Source organism: Lethenteron reissneri, chromosome 37, assembly GCF_015708825.2.
Source record: "Lethenteron reissneri isolate LAM-NWPU_2019-01 chromosome 37, ASM1570882v1, whole genome shotgun sequence".
Lineage (NCBI taxonomy): Eukaryota > Metazoa > Chordata > Hyperoartia > Petromyzontiformes > Petromyzontidae > Lethenteron > Lethenteron reissneri.
Window position 1 is genome coordinate 13,516,546 of NC_083815.1, and position 19,874 is coordinate 13,536,419.

The 19,874-nt window shown below is 42.4% G+C and overlaps 1 protein-coding gene across 2 annotated transcripts in view; it reads right to left on the reverse strand.

Annotated features, from left to right (window-relative positions):
* The window catches only part of LOC133351355 (CD109 antigen-like), a 92,389-nt gene that overhangs the window by 32,955 nt on the left and 39,560 nt on the right, over positions 1-19,874 (reverse strand). For both annotated transcript variants that reach the window (XM_061566489.1, XM_061566490.1), the window contains exons 8-14: positions 18,533-18,611; positions 17,303-17,390; positions 15,313-15,430; positions 13,198-13,304; positions 10,950-11,180; positions 9,845-9,946; positions 9,411-9,476 (exon numbers count right to left, since the gene is read on the reverse strand). In XM_061566489.1, coding sequence (XP_061422473.1) covers positions 9,411-9,476; positions 9,845-9,946; positions 10,950-11,180; positions 13,198-13,304; positions 15,313-15,430; positions 17,303-17,390; positions 18,533-18,611 — 791 coding nt within the window. The remainder of the gene's footprint in view (positions 1-9,410; positions 9,477-9,844; positions 9,947-10,949; positions 11,181-13,197; positions 13,305-15,312; positions 15,431-17,302; positions 17,391-18,532; positions 18,612-19,874) is intronic.

A 19,874-nucleotide genomic window follows, 5' to 3' on the forward strand; every position in this document is an offset into this window, starting at 1 on the left:
GTTTTTCCCCTTGCTTTCCTCAACAGTGTTTAGGGAACGCCATCACCAGTTGCAGTATAATAATAATGATCAAAGGGCTGTATGAGAAACAGCAGTAAAATAACTCATTCAACTAAGAAAAAATAATAAAATGCTAAAAACATTTATCTTCTTCTTCCACGCATTTGCCCCACTCATGTGGGGTCCACTGTCCTTGTCAAGCTTCTCCACACTGTCCTGTCCTGTGCCATCTCTCTTTCCGCTCCTCGGGCTACCATGTCCAATCGCACCACATCGCCCCACCTCTTCTTCTGCCTTCCTCTTGATCTCTTTCCTTCCACTTGCATCACTTGCACCTTCTGACCCACATCATTTTATGTTGTCTCTCCACATAACCGAACTACAGCAGTCTTTTCTCTCTCATCTTCTGTTATTTCTATCACCTTGAAGAAATGGAAGTGTATAAATACATTTTTAGACGTATTTTGAAAATGTCCACAGACTCAGATCCTGATAGCTCACAGAAGAGAGTTCTAGAGCCTGAGAGCTAAACCGGAAAAAAAATCGGGAACACAGAGATGTGCTGCATCCCCAGATCTTAGAGACATTGAGGCAACAATGTCATATGCAAGGGACGTAATGTCATACCCAGCATTTAGTAATATCACAATTGATATAGTGATCAGTGGCAAGACTGTGACACAATCCCACTCCAACCTATCTTGGAGTGAAGCTGGACCGTACGCTAACCTTCCATGACCATCTGAAAAAGGTAGCTGCCAAGACCAAAACAAGGGATCAACCTGATCAAGGAACTGGCAAGCATAAGCTGGGGAGAATCAGCACCAGTGCTACAGATATAATCGATGGCCCTTTTGTACTCCGTAGCCAAGTACTGTGCACCAGACTTGTTGATGTCCAACGAAACCCTCAAGTCGACCCCAACACCCTGGTTGCTCATACTTTCACAACTCTCCCCTACCTATCTTCCGCAATGCTGCAACCCTCATCAGGACCTCAATAATATCCCCTGTCATCGCTTTAAGTGATACAAGCCCTTTGGACCCATGCACTTAACCTTAAACAAAGCAAATTCAACCCTGATGAAACTTGGAGAGCTGAATGGAGTTCAAAATGACTCACAAACACCTTCTGAAAGACCCAATACAGAGGACCCCTAGGTTTGATCTTCCACAAAGCTCATAGTCCACCCTAAACCACATTTGCACAAACCATGGCAAATGCTTGGTGCCCAAATGGAAAATTGAAAACTCTCCAGTGCGTGACTGTGGTCATCCAGAACAGACCTTACAACATATGCAATGCCGATTCACAAATACGAACGAGACAGCGAAACACTCCGCTGCTTTTGATGTGGTTATCTGGCTTGACCACCTGAGTGTGAAATTGTAGTTTTTGCTCTGCATCCACATCTGCCGTACGAAAGAAGACTATTGAAATTATATGCAATATGCATTATATGTGTCAATGATCATTGACTTAAATGCACAATCTGGACTAAGTGGAGTAATAAAAAGGGAAATGTTTTCTTTGAAGAAAAACAAATCAAAACGGATAAGGCAAATTTTAAAGGCGTTTGTCATGTAATGTCTTTCAAGCCCCTACCAGACATCTGTGAAAACGAGCTGCATAACTCATCGGATTCTTCCAGTCGAAATAAATATTCTAATTCTGAAGCGAATTGCCAATTATACTCTGTGCCTATTGTGTAATTAAATCAATACACTGTTGTGCAGTTAGACATGTCGTTTAGTTTCCTTGTGGAGGGAACTATCTGAGGACCCAATCAAAACCATCACCTTGACATACAAAGCAGGGGTTACCAAAATATTTCCAAAATCATGAACAAACACAAGTTCAAGGTTCGGCTCAACACAATACATAAGAATCGTAATCTGGTCCCATCTGTGAAGGATTGATCCCTGACATGCAATACCCCGGTGTCTCGGACCGTGTTCGTGAACACAAGGCAGATCTGAAACACAGTAGGACCAATACTTCGGCTGTGGTTGATCATTGTTTTAACACTGTGGGCTCACATGAAATAGATTTTTCCAAGACTAAGGTACTGTGCAAACCCACTGCCTATCATCAAAGATTTGTCCATTAAGCCATCCAGATATATAAACACAGACACAACTTCAACCGAGAAGATGGATTCAAATTGTGCAATAATTGGAAGGATGTGATTAACCAGGTAAAGTCTTAACCTGCTATGATGTTTCCATCCTTACTGCCGATGTTAGCTGACTATCTAAGTTGCATCAATAGGTTGGATGTCTTTGTATTGACAGGCTGGATGTCCTACTCGATCTGCCACCGAAGCATCATTGACATGCTAATCTCTCACAATACAATGGCCACTTCCACAGCCTCAGGGAGACCATCTCTAGCCCCGCCCTCTTACCCTGAGGGGACTCCCATCTCAGGCCTCTATAAGACCTTGTTTCAGTAGCTTTCTCTCTCTCACCTGAAGACAATTGCCTGTGTTGTGATCGAATCCGCTGGGCAATATAGGCGAGGCTGGGGGCTCTGCACGGGACTAGGCCTCACCACTGCACTGTCAGGTAAGTACTATATTATTGGTGACGACCGCTTGTGTTGCGATCGAAACGTCGTAATTTGTTTTATTTGATTTTATTTCTAACTACGTGACTTTACTGAAAGAACCAAAGAGTAAAGTCACATAGATAGAAAAATAATAATAAAAATAGTAAAAATTTAACTTAAAAATACATAACTAAAAAAACACTCATGTAGACTGTGGCCTGCTTCTTAATCGGAGAGAATTTACTGGCAGTCTATAATGTAGACTCTAGCCTGCTTATTACGTTTGGTCAGTGTACTGGTGGTCTATAATGCACACTGCAGCGATGGTTATTAAGCTGGGTGAGTGTACTGGCAGTCTATAATGTAAACTGTAGCTAGGTTCTTAGCCTCGGTGAGTGTACAAGCAGTATATAATGGTTATTAAATGCACATTCAGTTTAACAACCATTGCTATAGTCTACATTATAGACTTCCAGAACACTCACCAAACTTAATAACCAGGCTACAGTCTACATTATAGAGTGCCAGTATACTCACTCTAATTTAGAACCAGGCTACAGTCAACATTAGTGTTTTGGGGTTTTTAATGCTTTTTTACTTTATTAATGATTATTTATTCACTTAGTTTTTTTTTATCTACGTCACTTCACCCAAAGAATCAAACAATATAAATTGCTGCAGTCATGAAAGTTTTAAGTCAAGAAGTTTACACTATTATATACTTAGCATAGCTATTACTACAGCCAGCACACACTGCTATACAGTTAGTATAGCTACTACTACAGCCAGTACACACTACTATAGAGTCAGTAATACTACTACAGACAGGAGATACCACTACGGTCAGTAAATACTGCTACAGTCAGTAGATACTACTGTAATATGAGGATATATCCGGCTCACTGACGTATCACAACTCGTCATGGTGATTGGCTCTGCCGGTCCTGGTTTACAGCCAATGGGGGGAAGCCTAGGGGTATGGCCCTGACGTGATGGAAAGGTGACAGCTATAAGGATTAGTACTGCTGACTTTGGCCACAGCCAATGGGGAGATGAGTCAGGGGCGTGGTCCCGAGAGCTGACGAGGGAGCCTGGAAGATTCCATGCAGGCTAACGAAGATTGGCGGAAACGTACCACGTGACCCGGGTATTAAATAGGGGTGGAGACGAACGACACGTGGTCAGAACGGGAACGAAGAGAGGAAGGGGGCCACGCGGGAGGGGGGCTCCGAGTTGCCATGTGGCAGTGCGTCTCTCTCTCTATCTGTCCCTCTCACGCTGCCTATCAGCAGCGTGAAGTAAACTGTAACATAAGTTGAATAAAGGACGGATTCCAGAATTCGCCTCAATGAGCTTTATTACACTACTATACAGTCCGTACATACTACTATGGTCAGTAGATACTACTATAGAGTCAGTAGATACTACTGTAGAGTTAGTAGTTACTACTATAGTCAGTGTATGCTACTATAGTCGGTAGTTACTATCATAGAGTCGCTACATGCTACTACTATATGCCGTTGATAACTACTGTAGAGCAGGGGGGGGGTGTCGTGGGTGGGGGGGGTGCGGGGTAGCAGCTCAGCCCCAGACTGCCAAGGTGCCACCTCGGCCGGCTGGGAAATCTAGGCGAGGCCGGAGACTCTGCATGGGACTAGGCCTCACCACGTCTGTGTGTGCGGTGTCTGTATGGTGTCTATGTGTGTGGTGGCTGTGTGTGTGTTGTCTGTGTGTGTGTGGTGTCTATGTGTGTCTGTGTGTGGTGTCTGTATGTGTGTAGTTCCAGCCTTCATAGGTACTCATGTGGTGTCTGTCTGTATGTGGTGTCTGTGTGCGGTGTGTCTGTGTGCGGTGTCTGTGTGTGGTGTCTGTGTGTGTGTCTGGCAAAAACAACCCCCTACCTACTCGTGGTGCGGGATGGCAACGTTGTGATGGGCAGTGCCTTTGGGGGAGGGCCAACTTAAATTGGCCATTCCCCTCATGGCATCTGTAACCACCACAGTGGCCAAATAGGGGCTCTGGACGGGTGCAAGGGGCTGGTATCCCCTCCACCTTCAATTAATTACCGCTAAACTACGAGTTAAAAAATGCACTAGGCTCGTGCCGGAGGCCCCGTGGGGACAGGCGTCTATGATGTCTCCTGGCCATACCCCATTTGGCGGAGCCAGGAGACTGAATCCTTACCCTCAGGGCTCCTCGAGAAACAACAAAAAACCACTACGTGTGGCCACGTGGAATGTTCGAACGCTCACTGCGGAAGAGAGGCTACCACTCCTCTGTCGGGAGCTGGACCAGTACCGCCTGGATCTCTGTGGTATTCAGGAGGTCCGTCCTCCACTTGGGACAGGAGACTGCCAAACAACAGGGTAGCTCTTCTTCTGAACAAAAGAATGGCGGTGAGTTGTGAAGAAGCTGTAAACCCCAGGCTACTTTGGACTCGCCTTCCCATCAAACAAAGGCGAGCAGTGGTGGTCATGGTTACTTATGCCTCCACGGAAGACGAACATCCGTGGAGGGATGCAGTCAAGGCTGCTGAGTCAGATGCCTTCAATAACAGGTGCTAGCTAAAGTTGCCCCTCGGGATAGAATCATCCTGTTGGGTGACTTCAATGCCCGAGTTAGTCATGATGCTGGCACCTGGTCTGGAGTTATTGGAAGGCATGGGCCAGATCAGCTCAATAACAACCGCAGGAGGCTGCTAGATTTTTGTGTAGCCCATGGGCTTGTAATTACCAACAAGCTGTTCCGGCATCGGCGCATCCACACAACATCATGGATACATGTCGGGTCCAAGCAAGAACATCTAATGGACTACATAGTGATGGAACAGCGGATGCGGGCCCATGTCCTTGATGCCAGGACCTACCGTGGAGCTAATCTGTCCACTGACCATCGACTTGTCATCTGTAAGATGCGCCTGCCATTCTTCCACTCCGGTGGTGGGTGTACACCCAGGACCCCATTCAAACCCATAGTGGCATGGTCTCAGCTAGCTGATGAAAGTTGCAAGCGAGAAGTTCATCATCGCTTGCGGCTGGGGTTGGCATTGTCCCCGACTTCTCCTGATGTCGAGAAGAAATGGGCGAGGTTTAGGACTGTGGCTCATGCAGCTGTAATGGCTGCTTTGGATACACGGTCTAGACCTCCCCAGAGACCCTGGCTGACAGAGGAGGTTTTCAGGCTGGCTGAGAAAAAGCGACAGGCCCACTCTCATCGGCTCGAGCATCCCACGTCTGAGAATGAGGAGGCTTATCGTAGCCTGTGCTCGGAGGTTTGGAGAGCCGTGAGGCGCTGCAAGGATGGGTGGTGGTCGCGGGTTGCTGAGAAGATGGAGTCTGCCTCAATGGCCCGCGATCACAAATCGCCCTTTAATTCCATCAAAAAAGTAACCTGCAGCACCACACCTATTACCCTCATTAGCGGAAAGAACGGTGATCCAATCTCCGACCCCCAGGAACAGGTTCACAGATTTGCTGAGCATTTCTGTGAGGTCCTGGGGGAGGGGAAATCCCTCAGCCTGGAAAACAAAGTGGGACAAAGTGGTGATGACCCTGCTGAGGCTGCAGTGCCTCAAATATTGAAGAAGTCACCCCCTGTGAGTGGCTAGCTGAGGTGCCATCTGTTGAGGAAGTCCTGAAGGCGATCCAGAGTCAAAGACCAGGAAGGCACCGGGCAGAGATGATCTACCAAGTGAAATGCTGAGGGAGGGTGGCGTTTGTGCACAGACTGCCCTACATTGCATCATAACAACAGTCTGGACCACTGGATGGGTTCTGCAGGAATGGAAGGATGCCATGGTGGTCCCCCTCTTTAAGAATGGGGACCGCACAGACTGTAACAACTACAGGCACATCTCAGTCCTCAGTGTGCTGGGAAAGGTCCTGGCAAGGATTATTCAACATCGCCTTGCTAGGCACGCTGAGGAGAGGCTTGTGAAGCCCCAATGCGGTTTCAGGAAATGGCAGTCCTGCACATTGCCATATTTTTTGTCCGTCTGCTGCAGCAAAGGTGTAGGGAATTCCAACAAGACCTACATTTCTGCTTTATTGACCTGGTCAAGGCCTATGATACCATCAGTAGGCCTGGGCTCTGAGTTGTTCTTCATGCTTTCGGAGTCCCTGACCCTCTGCTCACGATCATTAAAGACCATCATGATGGTGAGCGGGCCCGAGTAAAACGACGTGGCCGAGAGTCAGAGCCATTCCCTGTACACCTTGGGGTACGACAAGGATGTCCGCTGACTCCCACATTATTTAACATCTATTTCGACCACGTAGTTCGTGAAGCCTTCAATAGCTGTACCGGAGGAATTTCCATTTGGTATAGATACAATGGGAGGCTGATCGATGCCCGGGTGCGGTCAAGGGATGGCTCCCTATTGCTCAACAATGTTATGTATGCTGATGATCTGGTAATTGCTGCTCATTCAGAGGAGGAGTTGGAGGTGCTGCTGCTGAACCTGGAGCTTGCCACTAAGAGGTGGGGCCTTACCATTAGCCCCACCAAAACTAAGCACCTGCCTGGGTATTTTGTACCATCGGACAATCCACCCACACAACTTCCAATTGGTGATAGGGCAGTTGTGGAGAGAGTGGAGAGTTTCCCATACCTTGGCAGTGTGCTCATGACTGGCTCCGGTTTAACAGCAGAGGTCTCACTCCGAATCAGTCGAGCGGAATTATCTTTTCATCAGTTGCGTAATGTTGTGTGGAAGCTACCTGGTCTCTCGCTCCGCAAGAAGCTTCAGGTCTTCTCGGCCACAGTCATCCCCTCCTTTCTCTACGATTGCGAAACGTGGACCCCCCTAATGGAACAACTTCGCCGGTTAGAAACATTTAGGCTGGCCTGCCTACGATCCATCCTGGGTTGAACTAGGCTGGATTGTGTGAGAAGCTCACAAATCCTTGAAAGATCTGGACTAATTCCCATTGGTGAACTCCTCCGGCAGGCAAGGCTGCGTTGGCTAGAGAAGAGATGGAGCGAAGTGGTACGGAAGGATGTGGAGCTTAGTGGACTTGCCGATGACTGGTACCAGCGGTATCAAGATCGGCCTCTGTGGAGGAGGCTCGTGAAGGACGCTACTGGGCAGTTGGAGGCAGTCGTCCTCCAATAACAACGGATGGCGGAGGAGCAACGCTCACAACAACGAGCGGAGTGCCGGGCGGCTAAAACACAGCAAGTTGGCACAGTAGGGTGCACAGGTGGTGCATCAGCCAGTCATCTCAGTCAGTCGACCCGTGGCACCTGGGTCTGCCCCGTGACCTCCTGCCAGCGGGCGTTCGACACTTCACGTGGCCTCAAGGTGCACATAGCCTGGCACAAGCGTCGTGGTGACGTCACTGCCACTTAATTGCAAATGGCGGTTGTTGTTGCTGTGGTGGCTGTGTGTGTGGTGTCTGTGTGTGTGGTGTCTGTGTGTTGGTGTCTGTGTCTGTATGTGTCCATACTTCATAGGAGATGCTGCTCGTTACGAATTAACAACAGTCTATGACACCACCACTACCTCCACGCGGTGGTGGTAGTTTTGGTGGTCTCTGTCATCGTGTGTTTTGTCTGTTTTTACACGATTTCATTTAACTCACTCTGTCGGTTGTTGTTGTCGTTGTTGTCGTTGTTGTATCCTCAAATCTTGTAACTCAGTTTTAACTCACTTCCCAATGTGGTATCGACTGCAAACTTGGTATACCTATGCCATACTGATGACAATAATACATTATATCATTTAAAAAATTAAAACATTTTTCATATGTTATGTTTCGGCTTGGGTCTAATTGTCCACGGTCAACTGACGTTGGCTGTAATTGGCCCCGGTCCCTTACGTTATGGCAAGCTTCGGGGCCACTTCATAGAGTCGTGGTGTTCTTCCATTACTAGTACATTTCATAAAAGCGTGTTTTTAAAAAAGTGTTTTTAAATATTACTTATTACTATAATAGTTATTAGTAAAGCCAGTGGATACTACTATTGTCAGTAGTACAACTATAGAGGTGGTACATGCTACGACAGAGTCGGTAGATACTACTGCAGTCAGTAGATACTACGATAGAGCCAGTAGATACTACTGTAGAGTTAGTAATTAATACTATAGTCAGTGGATACTACTATAGAGTCATTAGTTGCTACTATAGTGTCAGTAGATAGTACTATTCAGTCAGTAGATACTACTGTAGAGTTAGTAGATACTACTACAGTCAGTAAATAATGCTAGTCAATATATACTGCTATAGAGTCAGTAGTTACTACTATAGATGCGTCCGTAGGCTCTGGTAGATATTACTATTGTCAGTAGATAATATTACAGTCAGTAGATACCACTATAGCCAGTATATACTGCTGCAGAGTCGGTAGATACGACTATACAGTCAGGAGATACTGCTATAGTCAGCAGATACTGCTACAGTCACTAGACACTACTCACTCTATTGTATGTAGGGTGTGTAGGTATATATGCCTACGGGGGGGGGTAAAAATATATTTTTTATGGGGGGGGGGGGAGGTCGACAATTTTCAGAAACCTTTTAGACAACTATTCACCTGCCACTTTTTATTACTTTTACATTCAGGACTTCTTCAAACCTCTTATAAAAAAAATTCTGGACAAATGGACAGGCAAATGGAACGCTGGGCTTTCACAATAGCTTAGTATTTGTGTATATATGTTATGTTTTTAAAATAAGTTTTGAACTATATTTTACCCCCGAGCAATGCCGGGTACTTCCCGCTAGTAGGAAATAAGTGTCTAACATGCTCTTGTAACAGGTAGTGTTGGCCCAAGGTATATTTCTGTTGTAAATCACAGAGTATTGAAATATTTGCCTGCTTAGAGCTAAAAACGTAGCTTGAGTGCAAAACAGCATTACCTGGTAAGACACTTTGGTGATGCTGCTGTCTGAGCTTTTTAATGTGAAGGAAACTGGGCTCCCAACCTAAAAAAAAAGCAGAGGTTTGTAAAGGGTGAAATGATTGTAAAAACTTCCATATTATGTAAGTTTACATGTTGAACACGTGAGTACATGAAGGAAAACAATTGTGCGTTTATTTTTGGAATATCAGGCTTGATTGTGCAGGGAGAAGAGTAAATTACTCACCCTGTAAATCGGTAATGACGCATATTGTGAACATAGTGTGAGTCTGTTATTATTCCATCAGGGCAAGTAACGTATGCTTCACCTGGTCATGTGTGATTTGAACACCCACTGCAGAACGCCTTTCTTTAAGGACAAGTCATAAGCAACATTCTATATTCAACAAAGAAATAGGCACAATCGATGGTGTCAAGTTTCAGGATTCTCACCTTGACATTGGTTTCACTGGCTGTCACGTGCAAAAATGATCCATTTTGAAAACTCACCCATGCTGATATCGAATTACAAACAACGACTTCACCAAATCGTGCCTTTATGTAAACACGTGCACACAAACACAAATCCCCTGTTAGATGCAGCACAATAAATACACCATGAATAGACACATTAGGCAACGTCAATTCTAAGCAAAGCCAAAGTCAATTTTACCTGAGTGAAGGATTGCCTGTACATCAGAATCAGAATATGTATTCATACTGGAGGAAACTGGTGAGTTTTTAAGCTCTTTTCACAGATGTCCAGTCGGGTGGGTCAGAAAGTTATAATCAACAAGAAATACAATAAAGGTTATACGAGTAACCTAGATAAAAGTTAAGCCAGTCACAAAACATATATATATGAGCGTGGAAGTACAAACATGCAGTAGTCCCTCCGTTAACAATTATAGCGGTTAGCGGTTTTTCGGTTCACGTTTCGCCTCCCATAGAACCCTATAGTTGTGAATAAAGTTAAAATTTTGATAAACGGTATGTTTACGTTATGCACGCAGGCGCCAATTTCAGCCAATACGAGTGCTCGTTTAGTGGGCTGAGCATGCCTCAACCAGCCCATTTATGAGCGTTTACACCTCGACTGGCTTTGTTTACATTGGTTTCTGTTTTGGCAGTGGAAACATCTCTCTTGCAGACTCAGTGGTTTTTACTTATTTTTGCAACTTATAAGTGAATTAATAGTCGTTGCAATGGCCCCTGAAATGAATTCGCGAAAAAAAAGAGTAGGAAAACAATTAGCCTTATAAACTATGTTTTAAAGTAAAAAAATGTCAACTTCTGGTCGTATAGGAACGGATTAATGTTTTAACATGTAATTCCTATATTCGATCTAATGGTTATTTTGGTTAACAACAGTTTTCATAAAACAGATTAAAAACGTTAACCGAGGGACTGCTGTACCTGCAAATTTGTCAAGAGCAAATGCAAGTTTTGGGCAATGCAGCAAAACAACAACAATCTTAAGGCCACACCAAGACAATACAGCCCCTCGATTACATTGCGTTTTAACATTTAACTATTGATACATTGGGATGGTTCATACCTCCAGAGTCAGGAAATTTGCTTCTTTGGAAGTTGGCACATCGATGAAAACAATTCCGTTCGTTGGCACTGTGTAATTGGCATCAGTTTGATCCAATATCTGAGATCCATTATTGATCCCAGGGCAACTCATCTGCTCAATACATGATATGTACTGTTTGACTGACACTGTAAGCTTTGTCTCTCGGTCTTTTGAAGTGAGTGGCAGTCCATCTACCAGATAAAGTCTTATCTGTAAAATTATGCAAACAAAATTAATTAGAGCTTAAAATTTCCTTCTTGATATTACATTTCAATACATCACATTTTTTTAAAATTATGGCATTACATTGTTTCATTTTAAAACAATAATAAGTAACTTTCAATCATGTAAATTTTATTCGACAAAAATTGAAAAAATAAAATGAATAAGTCATAACCAAAGGTTCTCTGCTCAATAAGCAATTATATTATCATGTATGGTAATGTGTTCAGGAGCTAATTGCCAAATGTTGATATGTCTGCTAGCCATGAGAGGGCTGCCTGTCATTCCTGACTTACAATACGCTGGAGTCTACAAACTGAGTTGCAGCTGTGGTGATTGCTACATTGGAGAAACGAAACGTCATATCTCTGATCGTGTCCGCGAGCACAAGTCAGATCTGAAACACGGCAAAACTGATTCTTCTGCCGTTGCCGATCATTGCTACAACGCTGTGGGCTCTCATGAAATTGTCTTTTCCGAGACCAAGGTGCTCTGCAAACCTCCTGGCTACCATCAAAGGTTTGTACACGAAGCCATCCAAATATACAAACACAGACATAATTTCAACCGTGATGATGGGTACAAACTCAGTAATCATTGGAAAGATGTAATTAAACATGCAAAAAAGATTTAACTACACATATCTGGACCATCTTATTTGATAGGCACTATTCTTCAGTTATCGTATAGTTTCTTCTTCTTTTTTCACACACTGGTTTTCCTGCTTTAAGTTTTACCACACATATTTGGCAAATCTAGAATTAATCCCAGCAACAAAGCAAAGTGCTGTTTCATCTACATAACAAAGGCTCAGTCCCATTCACAGCAGCCGCACCTTTACATCAGTCGCGCCTTAACAACTCTTGGAACCTCCCAGTTCAACTAGTCTACACAACAAAGCCTCATTCCTAGCAGCGGTTTCAGACTTACCACCTCTACATAACAAAGGCTCAGTCCCATTTACAGCAACCGCATCTTTACATCAGCCGCACCTTAACATCTCTTGGAACCTCCCATTTCAACCAGTCTACACAACAAAGGCTCATTCCTAGCAGCGTGCTTCAGCCGCACCGAACCTCACAATAATAATATCCAGGGGCCTACCTTGGCTCCTCCCACCCTCAACCAGTATATATACAAGGACTGTTTTCTTGGAATTTCTCTTACTTGATACAGCAATCGTGATGTGACGGTTCCACCTGAATACGGAAGCTTGTGTTGCCTCCGAAACGTCGTGATTTTTATTTTATTTTTTATTTTACTTTTATTTATTTTAATTTTAATTTTTTAAATTTTAATTTATAAAAAAAATTGTTTTCTTATTTTTCTTTTAATATTTTCCATCTACGTGATTTTACCGAAAAAACCTAAGAATATGAATCTGCAGGAGAGAGTTTGTGTAGTTTCGCTACTCCTCAGCTCAAGCAGCATAGACTACAGTAGTTTACTATATGGTCCATAGTTTGGGTTACATCACCACAGTTGCAATGTGGCTTGTCTTTAAATTTTAATTCATGAAAGAGATGTGTGCAGCAGCCTGTTGATGTTCTTATGAGGTTGATGGTTACACCAACACACGTTCTCTGGAACTTGGTGAGATTCAGCGGGATACCATATGGTGGATCGGAACTTGAGTCAGTGGCGAGGTACTTTTTTGAGAGCTGAGTTTATGGGTAAGTTTTCATTGCAATAAAACATGTAAACTTATATTTACAGTTTGTAGTATTGCAATGTGACAGCCAGCATTGCTCAGTATGAGCAATGATGGCTGTCTTGAACCAGCGGTGGACATTATACATTCTCGTGACAGGAGCCATTCTACTTATTGGATTTCATTATGGCTTCTTAGAGAGGGGTACTTATTTTATTACCCCCAAATATTGAATAGACTGAACTGACTCAAAACATAAATGTTAACCTGAAAACTTCCAATTGTGAGTAAAGTTCTTGAAGCACATTGACAATAGTTAGAATAATAAAATACTATTCTTTAAAATATACTTACATTACTTTTAAAGTTAATTCCAGGAATGAATCTCCAATCTCCATTAAAATTAATTTCAACTCTGTTCTTTGAAAAAATAACCCAGGTGTTTTTTTCCTTTCTCATGCCTTTAAGAACAACAACAACAAGAAGAAGCAGAATATCAGCACAAATGCTACGTCGTCTTAACAACTGTCAACATTTATAAAATAACTGACTACCAGATAAAAAATTTTAAACAAAGATATTTAAGGTGTGATATAATTAAAATATATGAGTGGGGTTAAGCAATAAACTAAACTATATTTTTCACCCTGGGTGAATGCCAATTCATATATTTAAGGGCTAGAGGCACGTTTTAGTTGATTTGTTAAATTTCAGCTCACTCAATCATACAGCGACACATATTAACGCCTGCTTAAAGCTGACAAGAAACACATCTCAAAATAGAAAAATAAATCTGGCATGTGCATTTGGATACATACAGGGTATATTATGAATCTCCCAATGGGAAAGGGTAAGACACATATACGTGCATAATATAAAGTGGAATGAAAGCATTGAGACTTGTCAAGAAGAGCAGGTTGCACCAGGATACGTGAAGATGACTGTGCAGATGAAGCAGGAAAGTTGCAGAGAGTCTGTGGTAGCATCAATGGCAATGGCCGTGGTAATTTCTTGAACTGGATTCAAATACAGTCCTCAAAATATGGTGAGGTTAATATGCTTGAATATATTTGAGTGTAAATATTAAACTGGCAACTTGGTGGATGGAAAATATTCATACACGATGTTGAGTAGGATTGGAGAACATCGTTAAAGACATAATCTTGACTGTTACACAAGTAAACCCGTAAAAACAAAGTTTTTCACTCTAAATCCTTTATATGCGTGGCGGCTAGAGTTCTCTCGTCCTCTGGCTTGAGATGGCTACAATCTATGGGTCAGATGATTGTCTGCCAGTATTAAGCAATTGGTAATTAAATATTTAATTTGTTTTCCCTAAACAGTGTAAAATTTTGGAAAAAAAATTTCACGAAAATTAATTGTCACACACAACGAGTCTGTGTGGAAAATGTCAGCTCGATTGGATCACAGGAAGTGGGTTAAAAAACGAGCGAAAGATTTGCACGATCCTAAGCAAGCAAGCGAACTTAATATAAAGGATTTAAAAATATATTCGCCTGTGGAGGACGCGGGGATCGATCCCGCGACCTTTGGCATGGGAAGCGAGGGCGCTACCAACTGCGCTACTCCACCACGGCCTGTGGAGGGGTTACGCTCTGGGCTCTTACACTCTGACGTTCAGCCAAAGCCATGAATGCGTTCTATTTGAATATATGTAAAATAAAAAATTTTTGCCTAAAAAGTGTAAAATTTTGGGAATTTTTTTTCACGAACAATAATTGTCTGGCACAACGAGTCTGTGTGGAAAATGTCAGCTCGATTGGATCACGGGAAGTGGGTTAAAAAACGACCGAAAGATTTGCACGGTCCTAAGCAAGCAAGCAAGCACGCAAGCAAGCAAGCACGCAAGCAAGCAAGCAAGCACGCGAACTTAATATAAAGGATTTTAAAAAAGTAAGTGGGCTTGACCAGAGGAAATGATGACTTCGTCAAGACTAATGGCCAAGGAGGTAATACACCCCAGAGGTTGACCATTGTAGAGATAGTTTGATGAGATCAAAACATGTGCACGAGCTAGTCGGATTGTTATATTATGGATTTGTGGTAGATTGAGACGACTTGATTAGTCATTTATCTACACACTAAGCATTGTCCATTGACACATTTAATGCAGGTTTGATAAACAAACCCTAGGCTATAACCAATGCATACATTATTAATGAAAAATTATTGAAAGGCTAGAATCTGTGAAAGTAGTTAAGAGCATATTTTTATTGCTGTGTTGATCAAACTTATATATGCATCCACAATGCAACTAAAATTCACATATTTTTTCTGTGTAAAGAACACTTTATACGTTACTACATCACCTCACTGGTGGATGAATTGTTGAAGAAAATCACAAATTATTTAGCGAATAATCTCTATGTGCAATGAGATCACAAATGTATGCACCTGCGATTAGCATGGTTGGCTACATACGGCACAAAAGAAGTTCAACATACATACCTGTTGCGTCATCGGTAATGACGACTGAGATTGTTGAAATATATATTTCTGAGGTATTGGCATAAAACAGTTGCATAAGCTCACTCCGGCGGAAAGTGAAGTATCCATTTCCATCAACCTGAAAAATTTAACAAAAAAATAGGTTAAAGGTATTTTATTTACGAGTCAATATTACTGAAATGAATGGTGAAATAAGTTCAAATTTCAATGCTTGGTAAAAAGTCATAATCATCATCACCTATCATTTAACCATAATGGTGGTGAGGGTACCACTGATGCCTTGGCCATCAATTGTCAAACTTTTGCCAGCCCTTCATAGTCTTTGTTCTGCATTGTACTGACTTATCAGATTGCGTTATCAAATTTGTCATATGATTGTTCTTTGGTCATCCTCATTCATTTTACTTCTCCCATGCCCTGGATAGTCCCTCTTTCTGCATCACATGTCTTGCAGTTTTCTTTAATCTCATCAACGAATATTTTGTGACAGAACTGATATGATTGAGCAATAATCTCTGCGTGGTATTTCTCATAGTCGTCTACGCCTTTAATCTCAAATGCTTATATCTTGTTTTGGCAGCACTGTAGAAATAACTATTACTCGTAGCAGTTACTTTTAGATGTGATTGATATTTTATTTTTCCATGTGCTTTTGAAGTTTACTAGGCGTCTGGTTGCAGCAGCTATTCTGGTTTTAACTTCGTTGTCAGATCTTTCATTGTATGTGATGGTTGTCCCTAAGTATTTGAAACAATTTACTCTTCATAAGAATAGAGAAGTTCTGCTACCTGGGCAGTGTGCTTATGACTAGCTCTTGTCTGTCAGAGAAGGTCTCCCTCTAAATTAGTTAAGCGGAATATTTTCATCAGCTGCATAACGCTGTGTAGAAGCTACCTGTCATATCACTCCGTACTTCGCTCAGAATCGTATTTAAAACATGTATTTCCTCTCTTCTATATGCTTGTGAAATGTTGACCGATTTCAAGGAACATCTGTGCTGGGTTGAAACATCCATGCTTGCTTGCCTATGATCGATCCTCAGTTTAAAAAGACTGGATTGTGTGAGGAGTTAAGAAAACTTTTATACATTTGGAAAGTCCCATTAGTAAGGTCCTCTGACAGGCGAGGCTGCCTTGGCTGGGTAATATAGCCTGCATGCCCAGTCACTGCATACCCAAGCAGCGTCTGTTTGGCACATCGCGACTGAGTGTAGAATGGCGGTTATTGTTGGTGTTAAGTGATAATGTGCATATAAATGGTAAAACAATTCCAGCATAGGATCAAAAAACAATAGTATTGCCAATTATCTTTTTCATTTGTCCAAGTTTCATGTTAATTTTGTTTAAACAAGTTTAGTGACATAGTTCGGAGACAGTAGTATTTGGAGGCACCTTCCTTTATTCTTGCACACAATTGGGCTAAACGCACCCTACTTTGGTGCACACTATATATATTGTACACACAACCGTCTAATATCCGCGGCACTATCGAGCTAGAACAGTTGGCAGGCTGTCGAGCTAGCGGCGCCCAGTGATGGTGAAGACGGCGGCGATGATGATGGTGAAGATGGCGGCGATGATGGTGGCGAAACAGCACGGTGAGGTGATCCACTTCCAGCAACAGCCCCGAACTCTCGCTCAGGGCTCCCTCTTATGCTCCTGGCGTGCTCTTGCTCTGCCCTGGCCACGCCCCCTTTCTGGAACCTACTAGCAGGTTCCCGGGGCTTCCAGATGGACCCCTCCATGAACTCTCCCAAGTTGTTTTCCCTCCGTGTATACTGTCGTCTGCTGACATGTGTACTGCCGTACACTGCAGTTACCACTTTCCGTCAGCAGCCAGCGCTATTAGACCAAAATTGCCTCATTTTCATGAGTGGCTTACAATCATCAAAATGAACACCTTATACAAATATACATGTTGGGGCAAAGAAGACCTCGAGGCATAATTTGTGTATATGTAAAGGTTTAGGTTGAAATTGTGTTTTTCTTACATTAACATCCTTCGTAATCCATGCGTTAGAGTTGTAATATGGACCAATGGTGACAGTTGCTGTGCCTTTGAAGGTCTTGCCCTGGTACCTAAGCATGTTCATAAACACTTTATGCCATTTACAAATATAAACACAAATATTACATTTTCTGAGATGAGTTTATCTTGCATGATATTCAGATTTTTTTGCATTGTTTAAATGGAGTGTAACAAATGTTTTAACAAACAACTTTCATGAACTTTTCAAATGAATCTTTCATTTAAGTCTGGTTGGCCAGCCCTGAAGCCAAGCGTTAGCTATTATGCCATATCTAATTTTAGAATCCACTTGGACCTTTTCCCACCATCTATGCCATGGGCGCCATGCCAGCCCCATTGTTTATCGATCTGCCATGCTTTGTGCCAGTGTAGGCACATCTCAATCAGAAGCTTTCTGATGAAAGTCAGTGAGTTGTGTTTCATCTCAGCCAGGATTGGAGGAATAGTCACAGTGCTATCTCTTGAGAGCCATATTTCTCATTTACAGCCCTCATAACAGAGGGTTGTAAATTACATCTCATTTCAGTCATTGGAAAAGGTGCCCACATTTGCAGATGTCCCTGTGGGCACAATGTGACCCAGCACCTGGCCTGCAAATAGGCATCAGTTTACCAGTTGGGGGAAAATGTTTATCATTTGTATAATTCATAAATTTGTAGGCAAATGTGGACCATGGCCCCAGCACACAATGATATGGCCTCTTGCAAATTCTCTTGCAATAACTCTTGCAAATTACGTTAGATTATCTTGAACATCCACTGTAAAGCAGACCGCACACATTATTATTAAACAGATGGTGCGTTATTACACCAACAGTAATAACCAGGGTTATTACTTCCGATTAGAACTGTTGTGTATATACGCTGTGAAAGAAGTTCAAGTTAGAAGTTCAAGGGTGGCTGCTGGATTAGAACCGTAAACCTCTGCACCAAGCAGGACATTCGCTACCACTAGGCCATTTCACTGCCCTTGCTGTTATTGTGTCACTGTGCCTGGCCTCCAGCATCCTAAGTTGGGACACCCTTGTGTCTAGAATTTTTTGTTCAGTAATAAGGGGAAATATAGGGAAATTAAAACCGTTTTTGGGATGGGAAGAAATTTCTTAGTCCTTTGAAATATCCCTGTGGCACTGTGAGACTGATAATTACTGCTCATGCATCAGCCTTGGGAGTTACGTAATATGTGAACTTACCATGCAGATATTACTCCAGAGAGGTCGTCACTTCCACTGAGATCGAAGTAGCGTGGGACGTCAATGAGCACAATATCCACTAAAGATTTCCAGAGAGAAGAAGCATGTTTGTCAGAAAATATCTTAAAACACTTTGGAAGACTAAAGTATATACATAGATTCAGTAGGCGTGTTTCTGCTTTAAAGCATAAATATTTGTATTGCATATGGTATAACAACGCATTAAAGTCTGCAAATATATTAAAATAGATGATGAAAGAAACAATATATGATGCAAGAAACAATATATGCCATTCCAGCAAGCTTGATCTCCTGCAGGAAATACAACATTACACATGATTTCCTTCATAAACAAATCACAATCTCTCCTACATTAAATATAAAATTTAACATTTAACAAACAGGAGGCAATGCACAAGATAAGACAGGCTGGTTAGTACAGGGTGTCAAATTAATGGTATTGGTTTCAGAAAAGCAACTTTAAGCTAGTTTTATAATTCCTTAAGCAAATTATTGTCTACGGATATTCTGTGATAGTATCTAATCACCATCATAAGCAGCCATGTATTAATTGCGTGGACAACCCATCATTCTGAACCTTTGAGTCTTATCCTCTCGATTGTGTGTTTTCTCAGAAATGCCAAATTCTTCGATTAGCACGGTTGGGTATGTACGGTGTGAAAGAAGTTCAACATTCATACATACTTAAAATTAAATTATTCAAATATCCAAAGCCAAGACCTTTTGAAACAGTTGTTTTTTTATATATGAACCTTATGGCGGGACCCCGGGGTCCCATAAGCCCCCGGCTCTCACATAAACTGCGTTGCGACGTCATTTTATGTCTGTTGAAGGCGAACGATACGGCAATCTATTCCTCTCGACGAGCTCTACATGATGCGCTAATCAAAGTTTCAAAGTTTTATTTCTTCTGCGCATTCGTCCTCACTGCGCTTGGACGACATGACAACAGAATGATCCGCACCAGTTGGGTCGCGGCGTTTATGTGCGCGGTTGGACGGAGTCGCCAAAAATAAATAAATTAATCAGGATTTTGACTTCCGTTTATTCGGGACCCCGGGGTCCCACCATAAGGTTCATATCAGCAAGTTCTAATATATACATCTAGATTAGTACACATGAATCCATCCCCAACTACTGTATGCATAAATAGGAAGAGATATTGCCAGACACATTTGCACTTATTCTTTGGTTCTTTCGGTAAAGTCACGTATAAAGATAAAATAATAATATAGTAGTAGGTTTTTACCCTTTAAACTGGTACAAAACTGACACCTTTATACAAGGCATCATGTTTGCAATAACCACAACACAAGTAGTC